The sequence below is a fragment of the Excalfactoria chinensis genome, chromosome 1, assembly GCF_039878825.1.
Source record: "Excalfactoria chinensis isolate bCotChi1 chromosome 1, bCotChi1.hap2, whole genome shotgun sequence".
In the NCBI taxonomy this organism is placed as follows: Eukaryota; Metazoa; Chordata; class Aves; order Galliformes; family Phasianidae; genus Excalfactoria; species Excalfactoria chinensis.
The window spans coordinates 56,398,111-56,414,479 of record NC_092825.1 but is presented as its reverse complement, the minus strand read 5'-3'; the positions used below and the strand labels follow the sequence as shown (position 1 = coordinate 56,414,479).

General features: G+C 41.2%; 1 protein-coding gene across 1 annotated transcript in view; it reads right to left on the bottom strand.

Annotated features, from left to right (window-relative positions):
• The window catches only part of DENND5B (DENN domain containing 5B), a 104,064-nt gene that overhangs the window by 48,802 nt on the left and 38,893 nt on the right, over positions 1–16,369 (bottom strand). The window contains exons 2-3 of the mRNA XM_072332954.1: positions 8,541–8,650; positions 2,992–3,658 (exon numbers count right to left, since the gene is read on the bottom strand). Coding sequence (XP_072189055.1) covers positions 2,992–3,658; positions 8,541–8,650 — 777 coding nt within the window. The remainder of the gene's footprint in view (positions 1–2,991; positions 3,659–8,540; positions 8,651–16,369) is intronic.

Sequence of the window (16,369 nt, the reverse complement as noted above, 5' to 3'; positions counted from 1 at the left end):
CCAAATGTAACCTGCCTTTAGAAGGCAGATGTTTTGTGAGAAGTTTAAGGTTCTCAGCAGACAGCCGGCAGACGTATTCTATGGTCAGCGTTGCACAACGATTGATGTTTTTACTCAACTGTCAAAAAATAGCCATTCTTTAAAAAACGAACACGTTTCTTGGCAAGCTCTAATGAAAAGTTTCCTTCCAACATGGCCAAGGGAAACAAAAAAAGAGTCAGTTTACTTTTTCCACGTATGTTGTTAGGAGCTCACTCACTGAAATAGCCTGGTGAGCTGAAGCAGGTTTTGGCTCAGAGCTCTGATGTCTCACGTGCTGTACTGTAGCATTACAGCGAACTCCGACTTCAGGTTAATAATGCTTTCTTGCTTGAAATCACACCCTGTGGACATAAGACCATCTTCTCCTAATCTCCTGTTGAATGTGGGAAGGCTTCAGAAAGGCCCAGACTACTGAAACAGTCCAGTGAGTACATTGTCTTTAAAGCAGAAAGGGAAGGAAGGGTAAATCTGCAATTTTGTTTCAGTCATTACTTCCTTTCATCTTCTGACTTTGAAAAAACTTGGGGCTAAGAAAGCATTTTTCCCTGGTGGATCTCAAAGCTTACAGAATCTATTTCAGGGATACTTAGGCCAGTTATATCTCTAAAAGGGGAAGGCTGCTTTGTTTCCTCTTTCAGGAATGGCAAGAATGACATTTAGAAGCAGTTGCAGCACAGGAGCCAAGCGCTCAGCTATCAGGCTATGCCAAAACCGTGGCTTTGCACTTCGCTCAGCATTCCTCACCTTTGGGAACCAGCATTACGATGCCATTTACATAATCCCACAGCTTCCCTAACCCAGCTACCTAAGGGCTTTTCCCCACGCCCCATCAGGATGTGTCTGTGTTGAATAAGGAGATAAAAGTCATCTCAAGGATATCTCCAGATTTGCTAGTAGAAAGAAAGGGGAAAAAAACCTGAATTTTGGAGGGCAGAGATGACTAATTCTCACTATCTTCCTCTTCAAACAAACAAACGAGCAAAGAAACCTAGACCAAAGAACAACCAGGGAAAACAGGAACAAGTAAACTTTAGCATTATGGCCAATCATTGGAAGACAACAATACTTATTAATGAATGACTGAAGTTCTGGTGGAGGCACTATGAAGGTTGAGTCAAAAATATTTAATGAATATTTTGCATCCATCTCGAGGACTTTCACAAAAGTAATGAAAAGCCAGGTGCTCCGGATCTGCACAGAACACTACTAAAATGCAATCTGACAACTGGGGCTTTTTCTTTGGTGGGGATGGTGGGGGTATTTCTGCTAATACTACTAGCTTACACTAAAAACTTCCAGCTTTTCTGTGAGTTCATAAGCAAGGACCAAGGTGAGAATGATGAGCAGGGATGGAGAGGCACTTCAGAAGTGTTAGCTGAACTCCATTGTCAGGTGGCACAGGCCGCACAAATCAAACAGAGGAAGAAAGAGGTAAGCATCCACACATGGAAGCAGAAGGGAGGGGAGAAGCAGCCTAATCAAAACTAACAGCAGGATTTCTGCTCACACTTCAAACTGAGAGCAGCTAAGGCCCTTCATTTCTGGTTCTTGAAAGGAAACCCCTGGAGTCTGTGTGGAGAAGTACTACACAAAGAACAGACAACCCTTTGAATTCAGTCATTTTCAGAACTATCCTCCTTCTACCTCCCCCAGCATTTTTCCATTCTGAGTCCTTTATTCATTAGTATTACCTTTCCATGCTTACTGACCTTTTCTTTTATATGATAAAGCCAAGTGTTCACTTTTGGGACCTGAAGTTCATTATCTCAAAGCACTCATCATATACTATTCTCAATTTCAAGCCCACTGGTTTTTGAGATGCTGCTTGAACCACATCTCTTTGGAAGTCTGCGTATGCATCATCTTCTCTCATTTTTGTTAAAATTTACTCATACCTATAAGCTTCATATTATTCACTGTAGTCTGACCAAACATCTTCCCCCTAACTTCTATTCCAAAGCACAAAAACAATTTGGGAACCAAAATAATTTGGTCAGGCATCCAGTGAAACTTAATGGAAGCTATGAAGAGCCTGGACATCCACTTGGAAGCCATCAGGAAGCTAGGAGTTGATTTGTTTCTTTATTGCCATGCATGCTGGCCCAGAATTCACACATACAGCTTTTAGCTCTTGGGCCAGATTCAATCATCAACACACAGAAGAGAGCAAAGGGGACAGAAACCTCAGAGCTTGCCCAGCACTAAGTAAAGGTTCCCCAACCTTGCAGCAGAGTAGCACAGAAAGAAAAGCAGAAGAGAAAAGGTAGGAGCCAGATTTTCAAAGACTTGCTGTCACACTGCAGTGTGTGCAGGCTCTGTGCAAGCAACCATTGCCAGCACAGCTAGCCTTTGCCAACTGCAGTCATAAATGCCTCAAAAATAAGCACCAGCAATCTTGCCATAAAGTATTTCACTCAGACTGCCTCTGTCTCCTCTCAAACCCAACGCAGCATTAAACCTTCAGCCTCTAAGTGCTAAAAGACAATCCATGCTCTAACTAGAACATATCCCATCATACAGGACAAAAGAAGTCACACTGAATTTCAGTACACTGCTGAAAGTTGAAAATGAAAGCAGCAGAAGTGTTTTCTGCAAGATGTGAATGTATTGCTTTCTGCTGGTATTTGTGCAGAAGATAGGATTAGTTTCATGCTGTCTTGCAGCATGATCAAGGGCAGTGTAAGGATGATAATTAAGTGAATTCTATTGCTCGCTGTCACAAGTGATAAATACGATGCATAATTAAACAAGCAGCACCTAGACTGCCTGGAGGAAACAATTATTTAGTGCTTTCATTAGGACAGCCTCATTTCTCTTGCAATTTTTCATTATGCACTCGTGTTTAACAAATCTGCTGAAAACCAATGACTTATTATCAGCTCCCACGACTGCAGCTGCCCAGGAACTGCCTAGTAGGAGCAGACCCACTTGTGTCAATGGAGTTCTTACCTTGTGAGTACAGGAGGATCTGCATCTCCAGCAGAACGCAGGTGAAAACCTGAACCAGGTTCTCCAGCCCCAGCAGCTCAAAGACTTCCCGCAGTGGGTAGTCGGAGAGTGGCAGCTCGTTGGGACCAGGTCGCTGGCATATGATGGGCTCATAAACCCCATAAAACTTCAGCGACCGGCCAGGGGGTGGCAAGGGCACCTCGTAGAGTATGTTGTGGATGTAGCTCTCCAGGGGCAGCGGTGGTGGTTGCTGGGAGGTAACTGCCTTGTAGAGCTGGACCAGGAACTTCTTGCAGGCTTGCATGAAGGGCAGAGGGGTAATGAGACATATGCACTTGGAGACGTACAGCGTGTCCCTGCTGATGTCGTAGGAGTTGTACCGCTGGAGCTTGGCGAGGGAGGTGGCATCGCCCTCATCAATGCTGCTGGCCAGGGAGTCCATGCTGCATGAGGACGAGGCACAGACGCTGCTGTACTGCTCAGCATTGTGCATCTGGTACAGCGTCTGCATGGCCGTGCAGATCTGCTTGCTCGTGACCTCCTCATAGAAGGTGAGCACGAACCCATAGGTACGAGAGCCATCTTCCCTGGTGATTATGAATGAGTGGAGCTGTGGATCTCTGTTGTCAGCCTGTGTCCTGAAAGACAGCCCTTTGGGCATACATAGCTGAGGAAGAGAGAACAGGAACAGTTATTTAAGTTACAATTTTATTTTGTTACCTTCACCTTATGGGCACTTTTCTTTCTTTCACTGCATCATAACAAACTGTTTGTTATTAAACATCATCCGTCTGAAAGGCAGCCCAAGAACAAACCTAAAACAGGTGCTACTTAAAAGAAGAGAGAGTCATGACTGATGAAAGCCTCAAAATCACTCCTCTATTAAGTCATTATGACTTATCTTTCATTGCTACTGTGCAGCATTTGTCTCTTTTGTTTAAGGAGCATATGAAGACATTCAGATTAGTTCTCACTTGCATATATTGTGCCCACAGTACTTTAAAATTGACTTATGCAGAATTCTAGTAATTCACTGATCCTCCCTAATTTTCTTCAAGAAAATGAAGCAGTTGATGTACAGCTATCACATTTACTTTCCCCTCTAAGTACTACAGAACAGCTGAGATTGGAAGAAGGAAGAAGGGGGAAAAAAAAAAAGTAATCTATGAAAACCTCAGTTTTGATAAACCACACAGCAAAATATTTTGCAGTGATTACACTGTGCTGGGTGTTCCTTTGAGACACAGCCCTGCTGATAACTTGAGGCATTTTTCCAGGCATTCCTCAGCAATTCTATCAGCTATCTAATACATAATAACAAGTATCCAGCAAAACATGTTGGAATGCGCATCAACACAAAACTTCTTATGTTCTGAACAAATCAGTGTGCTTATAAACAAAGCTTCTTTCATATCTTCTATCCGAAGAAAAGGAGAGACGAGAGGGAGACCTTTCAAAGCACTCCTGCTGTTCAAAAGGTAACACTAGAAGACAACTGTCAAAAATGCTGTGAGCCTCCACTCAGCTGAGCGCTTCCCTTAACATCTCATCCTGACCAGTCCAATGGTGGCTATAGCCTTATCAGACCTGACCAGTCTGAAATCACAGGTTATAATCTCTGCACTATGAGTCAAAGATTATATATATATTTTGCTTTACAAAAGACAAAAAACAAAACAACAACAAAGAAAAACCCAACAAAAAAAAAACACCACAGATATGCAAATAATATGTACTGGTGAAAACAAGAAAGGATGAACTCCAGAGAAGTTCAGATCACCTGAAACAGTTGTTAAATAAATATCCTACAAGTCTTAAACATTATTCCCTCCTCCCTGATGTACTCATTGTATGCACACAAAGGAACTCTCATCCATTAAGTTTCTGCCACAGCTCAGCATGTGCAGAATATCAATATTTTAAGTTCCTGGCTGCAAACCCTGGCAAAGAGGCTGCTGGATTTGACCTAAAAGAAGGCATGGGAAAAGCAAAAGAGGACGGGATAGCACTGAAGGAAGGGAATGACCAAGAGCCACTTAAGCTGCTAAGATCAAAAGGAATGACGGGCGCTCATTGCCAAGTGATGCAGAGAGCATTTGCAGCTAAAGCATGAAAACTTTCATCTTAGTGCCTTGGACATCAATCACTCCATCATAGCTGTGTTTGCTATTTATGCCACAGTAAAAAGTTGGCAAAAAGCACTTTGGATATGTTTTCTGTGTACAACACAGGAAGCTGTGTACAACACAGAAAACTATACAGGAATGCTGATCCAAGGATCGGATTTTCATTTCCAGAGCATTTCACAGAGGGAAAATAGGGAATTAAAACATGTTTGTATGAGGCTCATAATCAGCACAGCCTGAAAAAGCAAAAGGAAGCTGTAACGAAGCAGGGCAAAAAGATAATCAATGAATTGATACGTCCTCTCTACAATTGATGAGCAGGAGATGCTTTTTCCCCCTTAAACACAGAAGCACACAGGCAGGATGCATAGGCTGTAATCTCTGCCTCCTGCCAGCAATCACCTATTTCAGATGTTTCTAAACCAAAGGCTCCCCCTGGACCACTGCCCATCAGCACAATTCAACTCTTCTCCGTTAGATCCTCTATTTCACTTTCTAAGCCCCTGTATATTTTTCGTGCTCCCAACGTGCTGCACACATCCAACCTGAGCTGTGGGTGAGGGAGTGGAGGAGGGGAGGGCGTCTTCTCTTTGTATTAAGGCTTGTTCTTTCAAAGTAACCTGTAATGATTTTATTTCAGTAGATGAAATTTGAAACAGAAAACGCTTCCTTGGGCTCCAGGAATATATGTGGTTATTTACATACCTAAAAGGACTAAAGCAGGAGTATTAGCTCCTAACGATTTCACAGTTCCCCTGCACTGAGACCTTCAGTTTGGTATGAGAGATAACTTGCAGAATGGTCACAGAAGACAGCATGTGACAGTAGGCAGGGATAATCACTGAAAGCAGTGTGGGGGGAAAGAAATATTCCCCTATTAAATAGAACTCTGCATACTTTAACAGAGAGAAAAAAAAATGACTCGCAGGCAGAGTGATTTCTCAGGACTTCAGGGGGTTATTTTTAAAGTGGCAGGATGGTTTCAAAAGGCAATTGAAATTCCCAAGGCATCCAGCAGCGCCGAGTTCTCACAAGTTAACCTTGAAGGATTTATGCATTTTCTTCTCTGAGGAAAATTGCTTCTGGAAACTCACATAAAGCAAACACATAGGCAGAACTAATACAGCAAGGCAAGATCAGAAAGGCCAATAATTGCCTCAAGGGATTCTGTGGAGGTGGATATTACTTTAAATGATGTTTCAGATCAAAACAATAAAGAAGTTTTCCAAAAGACGATTTAAAAGACCATTAAATACTGCTGCTGTTAGTAAATGCTTTTTTCTTCCCCTTCGAAGACACTGCAGATGAAAGCTGCGTTCTTCAGCTATTTGATTTCAGCTGAATGCGGCTTGTTCAATTATTTTATTTTAATAGTTCTCTTGCTGCTTTTGGTATTCCATTTTTGTCTGACAGTGTGATCGTACTTCACGAAGACAAGACCTTTGCAATGCGAGGGACAAATAATGCAGCTATTCCAGCTACTGCCTCTTGCTGTCATATTCTTGCTGCCCAACCCCATCACTCCTCCTCTGATCATCCCTAATTCGGAGGCAGAACTAAAAGGCAGAAATAGCCTCAGCAGTTATTATCATCCCAACTGTGCATGTCAAGCATTGCTCTGATTGCTCTGTGCCTTCTGCGTATGCAAAGTAGTACGGAGACCAACCCAAATATCACACCATCTCCATCAGAGCACATTTGGAAGCGGAGAACAGAAATTCCCAGCTGTCAGTGGGCAGAGTGATTGATACTGGCCTCAGGCTCTTCTCTGCCTTTCTACACATGACTGCAGTGCCATTGTGCCAGCTCTCAGTGTCATCGCTACCTCTTGCTCCTGTGTTTTCATATTAAATACTTGGCACAATACAAAAAAAAATTCAACTCCATGGAAAGAAAAATGAACTTTGGAGACCTTCATTAGTACAGAGACATTTCAAAATGGGAACTAAATGCCATTCAGACCACATCTCCAAAAGCCATTTTTCTGTGGTTTTTGCACGTTCACCAGGTCTCCGCTAGGCCAGGATATTATCTTGATCTCATCTCTGCACCAGAAGCTGAAGTTGATTCTAAAGTAGACCTATCCTCCTCAACTCCAAAGCACATTTGAACTTGACTGAGGTGGGAAGGGGCTCCCTAATTTCCCAGTTTTAGTTAGACCAAACAGACAGTTTTTTAAAACAAATGGCCTTGGATGGACTTGGCTTTTATACCATTAAGACTACTCATTTTTAAGTTATAAAACAGAAGTTATTTCCTGTCCTGGGAATCTTAACTTATTAAAGGAAGGGAGATTTAGACCAGATGTCTAAATGGGAAGTTTTTTTCACTGAGAGAGTGGTGAAGTACTGGAACAGGCTGCTCAGAGAGGCCTTGTCCTGGAGGCACTTAAGGCCAGGCTGGATGGGGCTCTGGGCAATCTGATCTAGTGCTTGACCTTGGGTTGACAAGGTTGGCAACCTTGTTTCTGGCAAGGGAGCTGGAACGTGATGATCCTTGAGATCCTTTCCAAGCCCAAACATTCTGTGATTCAGTGAAATGACAATAATTTGTTGCCTTTCTCAGGAGACAGTCTTAACACGTGCTTTGATGATTTTGGAAACATCCTTTGAATATAAACACTTCCAGAAAATTTCCAGTGGTCTTTTAATTCTCACTGCCCCTGTACTAAACTCCAGAAACTGTTTTCTCTCCTGTCATCACATCTTGAGACTTAGCCACACAAACTCACAAATTCAGCTATCAGGAAAGATGCACAGAGAATGCACGAGGTACCGTAAAAAGTTATCACCCAACAAAAGATTCCTCTCTCCCTTGATAAATGGAGCAACAAGATTTTTTGGTACTGAAAAACGTCACATGAATATTAGTATCTTAAGAATTCCTTGGTTTGTCTTCTTCCCATCTGATGTTGGATACAATTTTTCTCAGAAAGAGTAGTCAGGCACTGGAATGGGCTGTCCAGGGAAGTGCTGGAGTCACCATCCCCAGAGGTGTTCAAGAAACACAGAGATGTGCTACTTAATGACGTGGCTTAGTGAGCAATATTGGTTGATGGTTGGACCGGATGGTCTTGGAGGCCTTTTCCAATCTTAATGATTATTTGATTCTATGTGTTTCATGGATGACTGCACCTTTCTCAGCCAGGCACTGAGATGGAGGTTAGACCTGTTTCATCACACTGTAGATCTACTTAGAACTCATGAGGGAAATACAAAATTTACTTTGTTTTGCTTGAAAGCATTGTGTATTTTCACAATATCTCTCCCTCTGTAGCAGTTAAAGCAGAATGCCTAATGGGTGCACTTAGTCCCACCAGAAGATCCCTACTGGCCACAATATGATTGTTCTGTTGTAAACAACCCAGGAACCATTTTAGAGTTGAAAACTGTCAGGAAACAGCTTGAGAATTTCTTTACCTACCATGTTGACAGCATCCTGGTCAAAGGGGTTCCACTCAATGTTCTGAGGATAATGGGCCAAAACCTTGGACTTGAAGGTTCTTCTTAAAGGACTCTGATCGAAATTCTCCCCTACGAAAAAAAAAGAAATAATGACTTGGGACAACAGTGAGGCTTCAGAGAGAGCTGGCCTGGGTAGCTTTCATTCACTTCATTTTTGTGTGTGTGTGAAAATGCACTTCTGAAGGAGAAACAAAGATTCACATTCAGTGTAACCTTACCCTCCTTTCCCACAAAATCTTAGTATAGTTTCAACGTAGCTTCTAGCTCAGTATTTACTGCATAACAGTGTATTGCTAGGAGAAAAAATATTGCTGGAGTTTTATGGAAAAAGATCTTACCATTAACCAAATCTCCATCTTTCTCTATAGATTTAGCAGCAAGAGATGGCTTTACTTAGATGCCGAAACAGTATTTTCTCTCCAGTTTGTAAGAAACCATCTTAGAATCAATAAAATGCACGAGCACCTTGCAGCTATCACAAATAACTTAAGGCTTCAATATGGATTATTATTTATATCACAAGTCTTGCATGAAGATTAAACATTTATTTTTTCTATGTCGAGTTTCAAGGACAGACCTTTTCCACAGATGGACTCCAGAAAGTGCAAAGAGGAAGACTGCAATTAAACTTCAAGCAGATACACATCCAGTTATCAGTATACAAAGGTTGTATGTCAAGGTGATATTGCCAGTGGAGTTTCCACCACTTCAAAGTCTACACTGTGCTACACTGCAGCTAAAACAGGAAATTATCTGTGAATTCTACTACCACATATGGTACTTTTTTAGATATCAGGTTGCTAATCTAAGGCTTCTTGCTTTAAATACTACAGGTAGGTCTTCCCTCTTTGATTCTGTTCTCACCTGAGAGAGAATAATGAGCTGAAAACCTTGAGTGCAAAATGTTAAATGTTTTCACCATAGCTGACTTTGCACTCAGAGGTCCCTTTTGGAGACTTCTCTGTGTTACCTGGATACTTTTTAAAATATAATCTAATACCAAAATAGAATTTATTTTCCCTAAAAATAGAAATATTCTAATTTCTCCTTCTACTTAAAAAAAATCAAACTTCTTGCTTGTTTGTTTTGCTTTTAATTAGAGCTTATTTTGGATGAAAAAAAAATATTCAATTACTTGGCAGGTTCTAAAAGCAACCCCTTATTTACTGCAGAAACGAGTCACTAACCCTTCCCTGAAGGCACAGTGGACAGTGGGAGTATAATTTGTGCCTGTTGAGCTCCATTTGACAATCCAGCTTGTGCACAGCTAACAGCCTCTAAGTCTTATTGCACAGTTTGTAGTTCTGCAGTTAGCTTAAACTTACTGAGGCCTCAACCATTTGTCACATGCCTTGCAAAGCACAGGCTACACAATCATTTGGCTCACAATGTACCACTTTATGTAATGATTATTTATTATCATTATAATGTAAGAAAGCTGTGAGTCGGTATTAATTCAAACAGCCCTTTGCAAGTACAGCTTCTCAGTCTTTCTTTTGCGGAGCTTAGGATTGGCTGATAATTGAGGGACACGCAATGGAGAAATACACCACAGTAATTCACAAGACAATAACTATACTGGCAAAGTTGCAAAGTTTTAGGAGAGTTGTAAACTATTTGTCATATAAAACAGAGCTTTCAAAGTCTTCACAACATAGATTTTTTTTTTTCTCCAGACTGGAGTGGGAAATAGAAACAGTGAATGAGATTAATGAATGCAAATAAAAGATGTTTCTGTGATCTTAAGGATATGAGTATCTCTATTCAATGCTCATTTTTAACACAATCGAGGCAAGTTTCTGAATTATTTTTTTTCTAGCAGTGCAAGTTTCTCTTTATTTTTGTGAATAAAAATAGGAGGAAAAATACGCTTCTACAAGGATATTTTCTGCCTGAGAGGAAAAATGCTCCAAGATGAGTCAGCGCTGCACATATCCTGGGGCAGGAATAGCTGCGAATGGTGAGGTGTGAGGGGCAATGGCATGGGAATCCAGTCTGCTTCTCGAATCGCTCAAGGAAACTCCTAAACCCACTAAAAGTTTATGGATCGTAGAAGTGAAGAAAACCAGAGGCATCAGCTAACCTTGACCAAATTAAAAACAAGTCAGTGTTTAGCTGATTATCTCACCACGTTTTCCAAGTTGGACAAACTTCTATAGCAGCTTAAAACATAAACCTTGTAAAGATGTTCTGCATGCTGTTACAGGACTATGAAGTATGCAAAACCAGAGACTACCACTCTATTACACAACACGTCAGTAGAACAACCTCTCGCTTTGATCCAGAAGTTCTTTGCTGAGGCACTGGACTAAAAGACACAGTGTTATCTGCCGATTCCTGAAGTTTCACAGATAAAAATCCCAGCAAAAAATTCTCTGTCCAGTTTTAGGCACTTAAAAATATTTGGAACCATTTTTAATTCTTAGGAAAAAAAAACATAATTAATGTGCACATTAAACCAAATAAATAAGCCTTAAGTTATTTTCTAATTAGGTTTTCAGTCTTCCTCATGTTCTTGATGCTGTTTACTTTACAGCTGTGGATGGGCAGAAAGGCAGATTACCTCATGCTAAATGTGCTTGGCTGCTTCTGCTGAAATTCTGAAGAGCATCTGGATGACTTCATTAAATTTTCTGCTGCTGAAGGTCACATTTCTTTAAAGGTCCCCTTTTTCATGACTAAAATAAATATTAGTGAAGTAATCTTATCTGATGCTAATCGGACACTGGTTGAAGAACAACAGATCACTCCAAGTGCTTTGAGAAATGACCCTGAAGGCTCCTGTAGAGAAAAATACCCTCCTCTCCTGGTTTGGGGGCTCAAGTACTAACTGCACCAGATAAAGCTGTACCTATTTCCAAATTAGACTGAATTTCCCTGTAAACCTCTCTGTCTGTGTGGAACATCTGAACAGAAACAAGGCATACTTGCCAGCAAGCCACGGTAATTGAGATTTTAATCAGTTTTTGGAAATGACCATGAATTTGTATGCTGCTGCAAATACTTGCATTGTTCTTTAGATGTCAGAGAGGTCTAAACCATTCTGCTTGTGAAGCGTGAGCATTACTTTCTGGAATACAGCTTTCCAAAAACTCCAGTGACAACCTTCTAGTAGGCTGACAACATGGATTCATTTTATCCAGGAAATTAAAAGGCACAAATAACTTACCTTTGTAGGGTCCCTGCAGGGTTTGCATTTTACTACTAAAGATAGATCTATATGTATTTAAATTAAACTAATGATTAAACACACACAAATCACTATTTTCTCTATCAGCGATCACGACAAGAGAAGAGCCATGAAGCCACACCAGAGGGAATCAACTGGTCATTACTTAGAAGAGACACAGCACTGCACCCTCCAAACAAAGTTGCCCCTGGGAAGCCAGGCAGGATAAACTTTCACAGAAGAAAAATAATTTAGGACAGAAACAGCACGAGGTTGTGACAGAAGGCAGCCCACACATCAAGGTGAAGCGTTTTCATGTGGCCAAGCCACTCTCATTGACACAAGGTAAGAGGCATGAACACACTGAGAAGGAGCTAGAGGAGAATCACAGAGAGCAAAAACTTCTTGGCAAACACGAGAAGGAGCCTGGGCTGAAGGGTATGTTGTGTGATGCAGAAGAATTCCTTCAGCCCTAAGAAGCTGTAGGATAACAGTGAATTTTCATTAAATCTACTATGTTTTTTTTTTTTTAAGTGTGTGTTTGCTAGCTTCCAAAAGAGGATTTAGCAGGGCACATGAAAAATGAAGCAAGTATCAAATGTGAACTGAATCCATATTCTAAAATATTAATGGCCAGATAACAGTACTGTGAATACAGACGGTAACACTGTGTTTGATGTCTGCTACCCATTCATGCAAGCAGCACAACTTGGTAGGGTAAGCAGCTTTCCAGAGGCAAGTTAAGAAGCTGGTTTTCAAGAGAATCCTTTTCACCTCCAGGATGCTTTCAAAAAAAACCAATTGAAGTATTTCTCAAAATCCCATGAATTGTGTCAGATTCACGTTGAGTTTCAATTGGATACGGTGTGTTATGTAATGGGACGTGCACCTTCCCTTAAAGGCAATCAGTTTTAAAAATTCAGTGATGTTAAGTTTTAAAGCCACTACAGAGGCATACAAAAATACATACTACAAAAGCAAAGGCATCCTCCACCCACACAGGGAATGTGTACTATCTAATGGTCCTTACTGGCTCTGGAACGTGCACAGGAATGCTTATGAACACCAAAATAAAAATATCTTTTACTCCTTCAGAGGAATGTACTGGGAGCACAAACGTGCACAGTTCTGTACATCAGGGTGACAAGCTCTTTGATAGCTATTTCTAATTAAAAGTGTTCAGCACATCCAGATATGTTTTCCCTACAGGCTGAACTTATTGGATAACTGCGTGACCCTGCATGAGAAGCAAGCAATATGCAGCGTGCAGGTGTGGACAATGTGAGGACAGGAATAACGGTGCTAATTGTCAGATTCAGGAATCAGTTATTTCGAGCTGCACAGAAATCGTGCTCTGCTGCTCTTCTTTTGTGCTTCCCCCTTATACCAGGGCAGCAGTAGTCAGCTACTCAGTATTCAAGGACATGAACTCAAAGGCACTGTCACCCACCACATATTCTTATCACCTTGTGGTGGAGGAAGGAGATGATACGAACAGGGTGGGGACAAAGCAATCTAAACAATTTTTGTTTCAAAATGTTTCAATCTGGGTTTATTCAGCAGGCAGCTGTTGTCTGTAAAATGGCGGTGGCTTCACCTATTTATGTCGGGGTGAGGGTGTGAGCAGGGTCTATCCTACCTAGAAAAACTCCTGCACGTCGATATTTCAAGGAACTGATGGGTCATATTTAAGCAGGAAGACATAGCAGGCTGTGTATCGTGGGTGCTCCTGACACCACTAGTGACATTTCATGGAGAGGGGAAGCACATCTGCCAAGAGAGCTTCAAGGAAAAGAACAAAATTTACCAGATATCGATTTGAGTTAGGTAAAAAGGTGAGAAAGGCCAGCATTTTCGATTTTAAGCTCTGATCCTTAATTTGATTCAAAGGTAGCTGGAAGATGGAAAGTAAAGAGACACAGAGGGCCTGTTGATTGCTTTGTCCTTAACCCCTGTTTACCTGAGGCTTTGTTTGCAGTATCTGAGCTCTTGCCATGGAGATCTGCTTCTAGCCATTTGTACAAGACTACATGACATAAAGAGAGATAAAAAAAGCAAGTGTGAGCAACGTGAAAGACATACAAGTCTAATGGAGGAACAAAGAAATAAAAATAGGTGAAACGAGCAAACAGACCCCTTTACAACCTCTCTTCCGCCCACCACCGACAAAGGATAAATACATGTAACAAACAAAAACTCAGTGATTATTTCACTACAAAGCTGTTGAACACGTTGAAAGTAATTGTGGAAATGCCTGTCAAAATTAGTAATGAGATTCAATTCTAAGCACTTCGAACAGCATGCCATCATATAGTTTCCCTATTATGAAAGGCTGCTTTGCTCCTACATTAAGTCATTCCAGAGCTTGGGGAGGAAAAAAAAGTTATTTAACTGGTGTAGAACCAAAGCCAAGAGGTTTTCTTCAGTATAATACTGTTAACTGCATAGTTACATCATCAATATAGTCCTGGGTGACATTTTCAGGGCTTTGTAAAAGTAATCTACTGCGAGACGGAAATTCTGGATAGAATTATTAGGGTGCTTATAGATGAAGCTTTGAATAATTGTGCCCTATATAACTTGGATGAGCAGTTTTAGTCTCCTGTGGTTACATTTACCCCAACAGGCACTTGTAACGATAACCAAAAAGGGTGTCCTTGCACATCTCTCTGAGGTTTCTCCCAGCTGTTTTGCTCCTCTCCCTCAGCAAATCAAGAACGTTTTCACAGCTGCCGTAGTGCTCTTTCATCAAGCAAAGTCTCAAACTGCTCAAAGGCAATCTGTAATCCCCCTCAACTTTAATATATGCTTCAATACATAAAAATAAATCTAAGCTGAAATGCCGTTGACCTCTCTGCTCGTTCCATTTCTAGGTGTAAATTCAGAGTGATTTCCACTGCTGCCTTCCATTCGAGCTGTTAATCCAGGCAACAGTTCAAAGGACCCAGATCACTCTGTCGAGTCTTAATTGTCTGGAAAGCAGCCTCTATGAAGGGCACCAGAAATAATTTCAATACATAGATGTGAATTTGTGTTTTAGGAATTTTTATTTGTATACAAATAACCCACATTCTTATCTGCAGGATGATGTCTTCCATCCCAGGCACCTTATATTTTTCTGGTCTACTTTTGAACTGTCTGAACCAGAACAGTTGCACAGATATTTAAATTAAAGGAAACAAAACAAGACAATTGCCTACTACTTTTTTGGAAACAGTGTCAGAGCATGTATTTAGGATCTTGGTACAGATGAGCACAAAAAGCACAACAGGTATTTGACACAAGGATGCATACTGGTGTCTGCCATGACCAAGAGTCCAAACTCTCCTGGTCAATAGCTTCAAGTCAAAGCTGGCAGCTTCCCTTTCTGTCTGCCCAATACCTACAATGTTTCTACAGCCATTCTGACATGCTGCCCTCTCAGCCCTCCCTAAAAGCCTTTTCCAAAACTGGCAGTCACCAATCTGGCCTGAGCTTCCATAGACTTAGCCACCAACTTTGCAATAGGAATAGCAAAAAGGAAAACTGTAACTCATAAAGTGGTGTACAGCCTGATGTGCAGGGCAGGTTCTGCTTTTTCTGCCTTTGACCATTCCTTCCAGCCTTACAAAAAACCCATCATACCAGGTATGCCAGCTCCTGCACAGGAACTGCAAAAGAACATTGGCAACAGTGATGCAAGCAGTCAGCCACAAACATGACAGCGCAAACGAACTCTATTCGAACACAATGGAAGTGGAGTGTGGCTACTGCCATAAAATAATTATACCTTGAATAGGCTTAGTATGTCAGTGATCCTTTAAAAAGAGAGATTTGTTCCTATAAAGCTATTGTGCAAGTCAAATTAATGAGACAAGGGCTTAAATCCAGCAGTTTAGCTTGCCGCCACACCTCTTCTGACCTTGATTAAGATACTATCTGCCTACCTATTATACAGCACCAGCACCGCCAGCTTCTTAAAATAGCCACAGTCCCAGCTGCCAGCAGGCCAGATGCATCCCGCTACTCCAGAAAACCAGTATGAGTTAGACATTTTGCTTGAATTATGGTTTGCATAAAATTGCATCATAATCTGTCCAATTGAAATAATCGTGGCTTAGATTATGCCATCTGGGGGGATTTTTCTTTTTGCAGTGTGTTGAAGGGAATTTAATAAATTCATATGGAGGCACAGCATGACTGTACAATCCGCATCTACTCCCAGTGGCTGGAGCTGATTAACAGGAAACAGTGGATGGGGTGTAAATTTGGACCTACACTTCTAAATAGAGGGAGTTAGTTACATTTCAGGCCTGTCTGGTCTATCCTGCTCATATACAGCAAGTGGCACACTTATTTTTATTGCATTTTTATTTACATCTCCTATTCATTTTGTATTCTTGATATGGAGCGAGTGAGCATCTGTATCAACAGAGAAAACAACCTCAGCAAAAACTCCTGCTGGATTTTTGGTTAGTCTCAGAGCATCATGAATCAGTATTTGTCCCCCTTTACACCTCAGGGTGGCAAATCTCAGGTGTTTCATTACCTGAAGCCAGACGCAATCTCACAAAAGCCGCACTTACTCAGCACCACAGTGTGAATAACTTCACGATAACACCTTCTGTCAGAGTAATTAA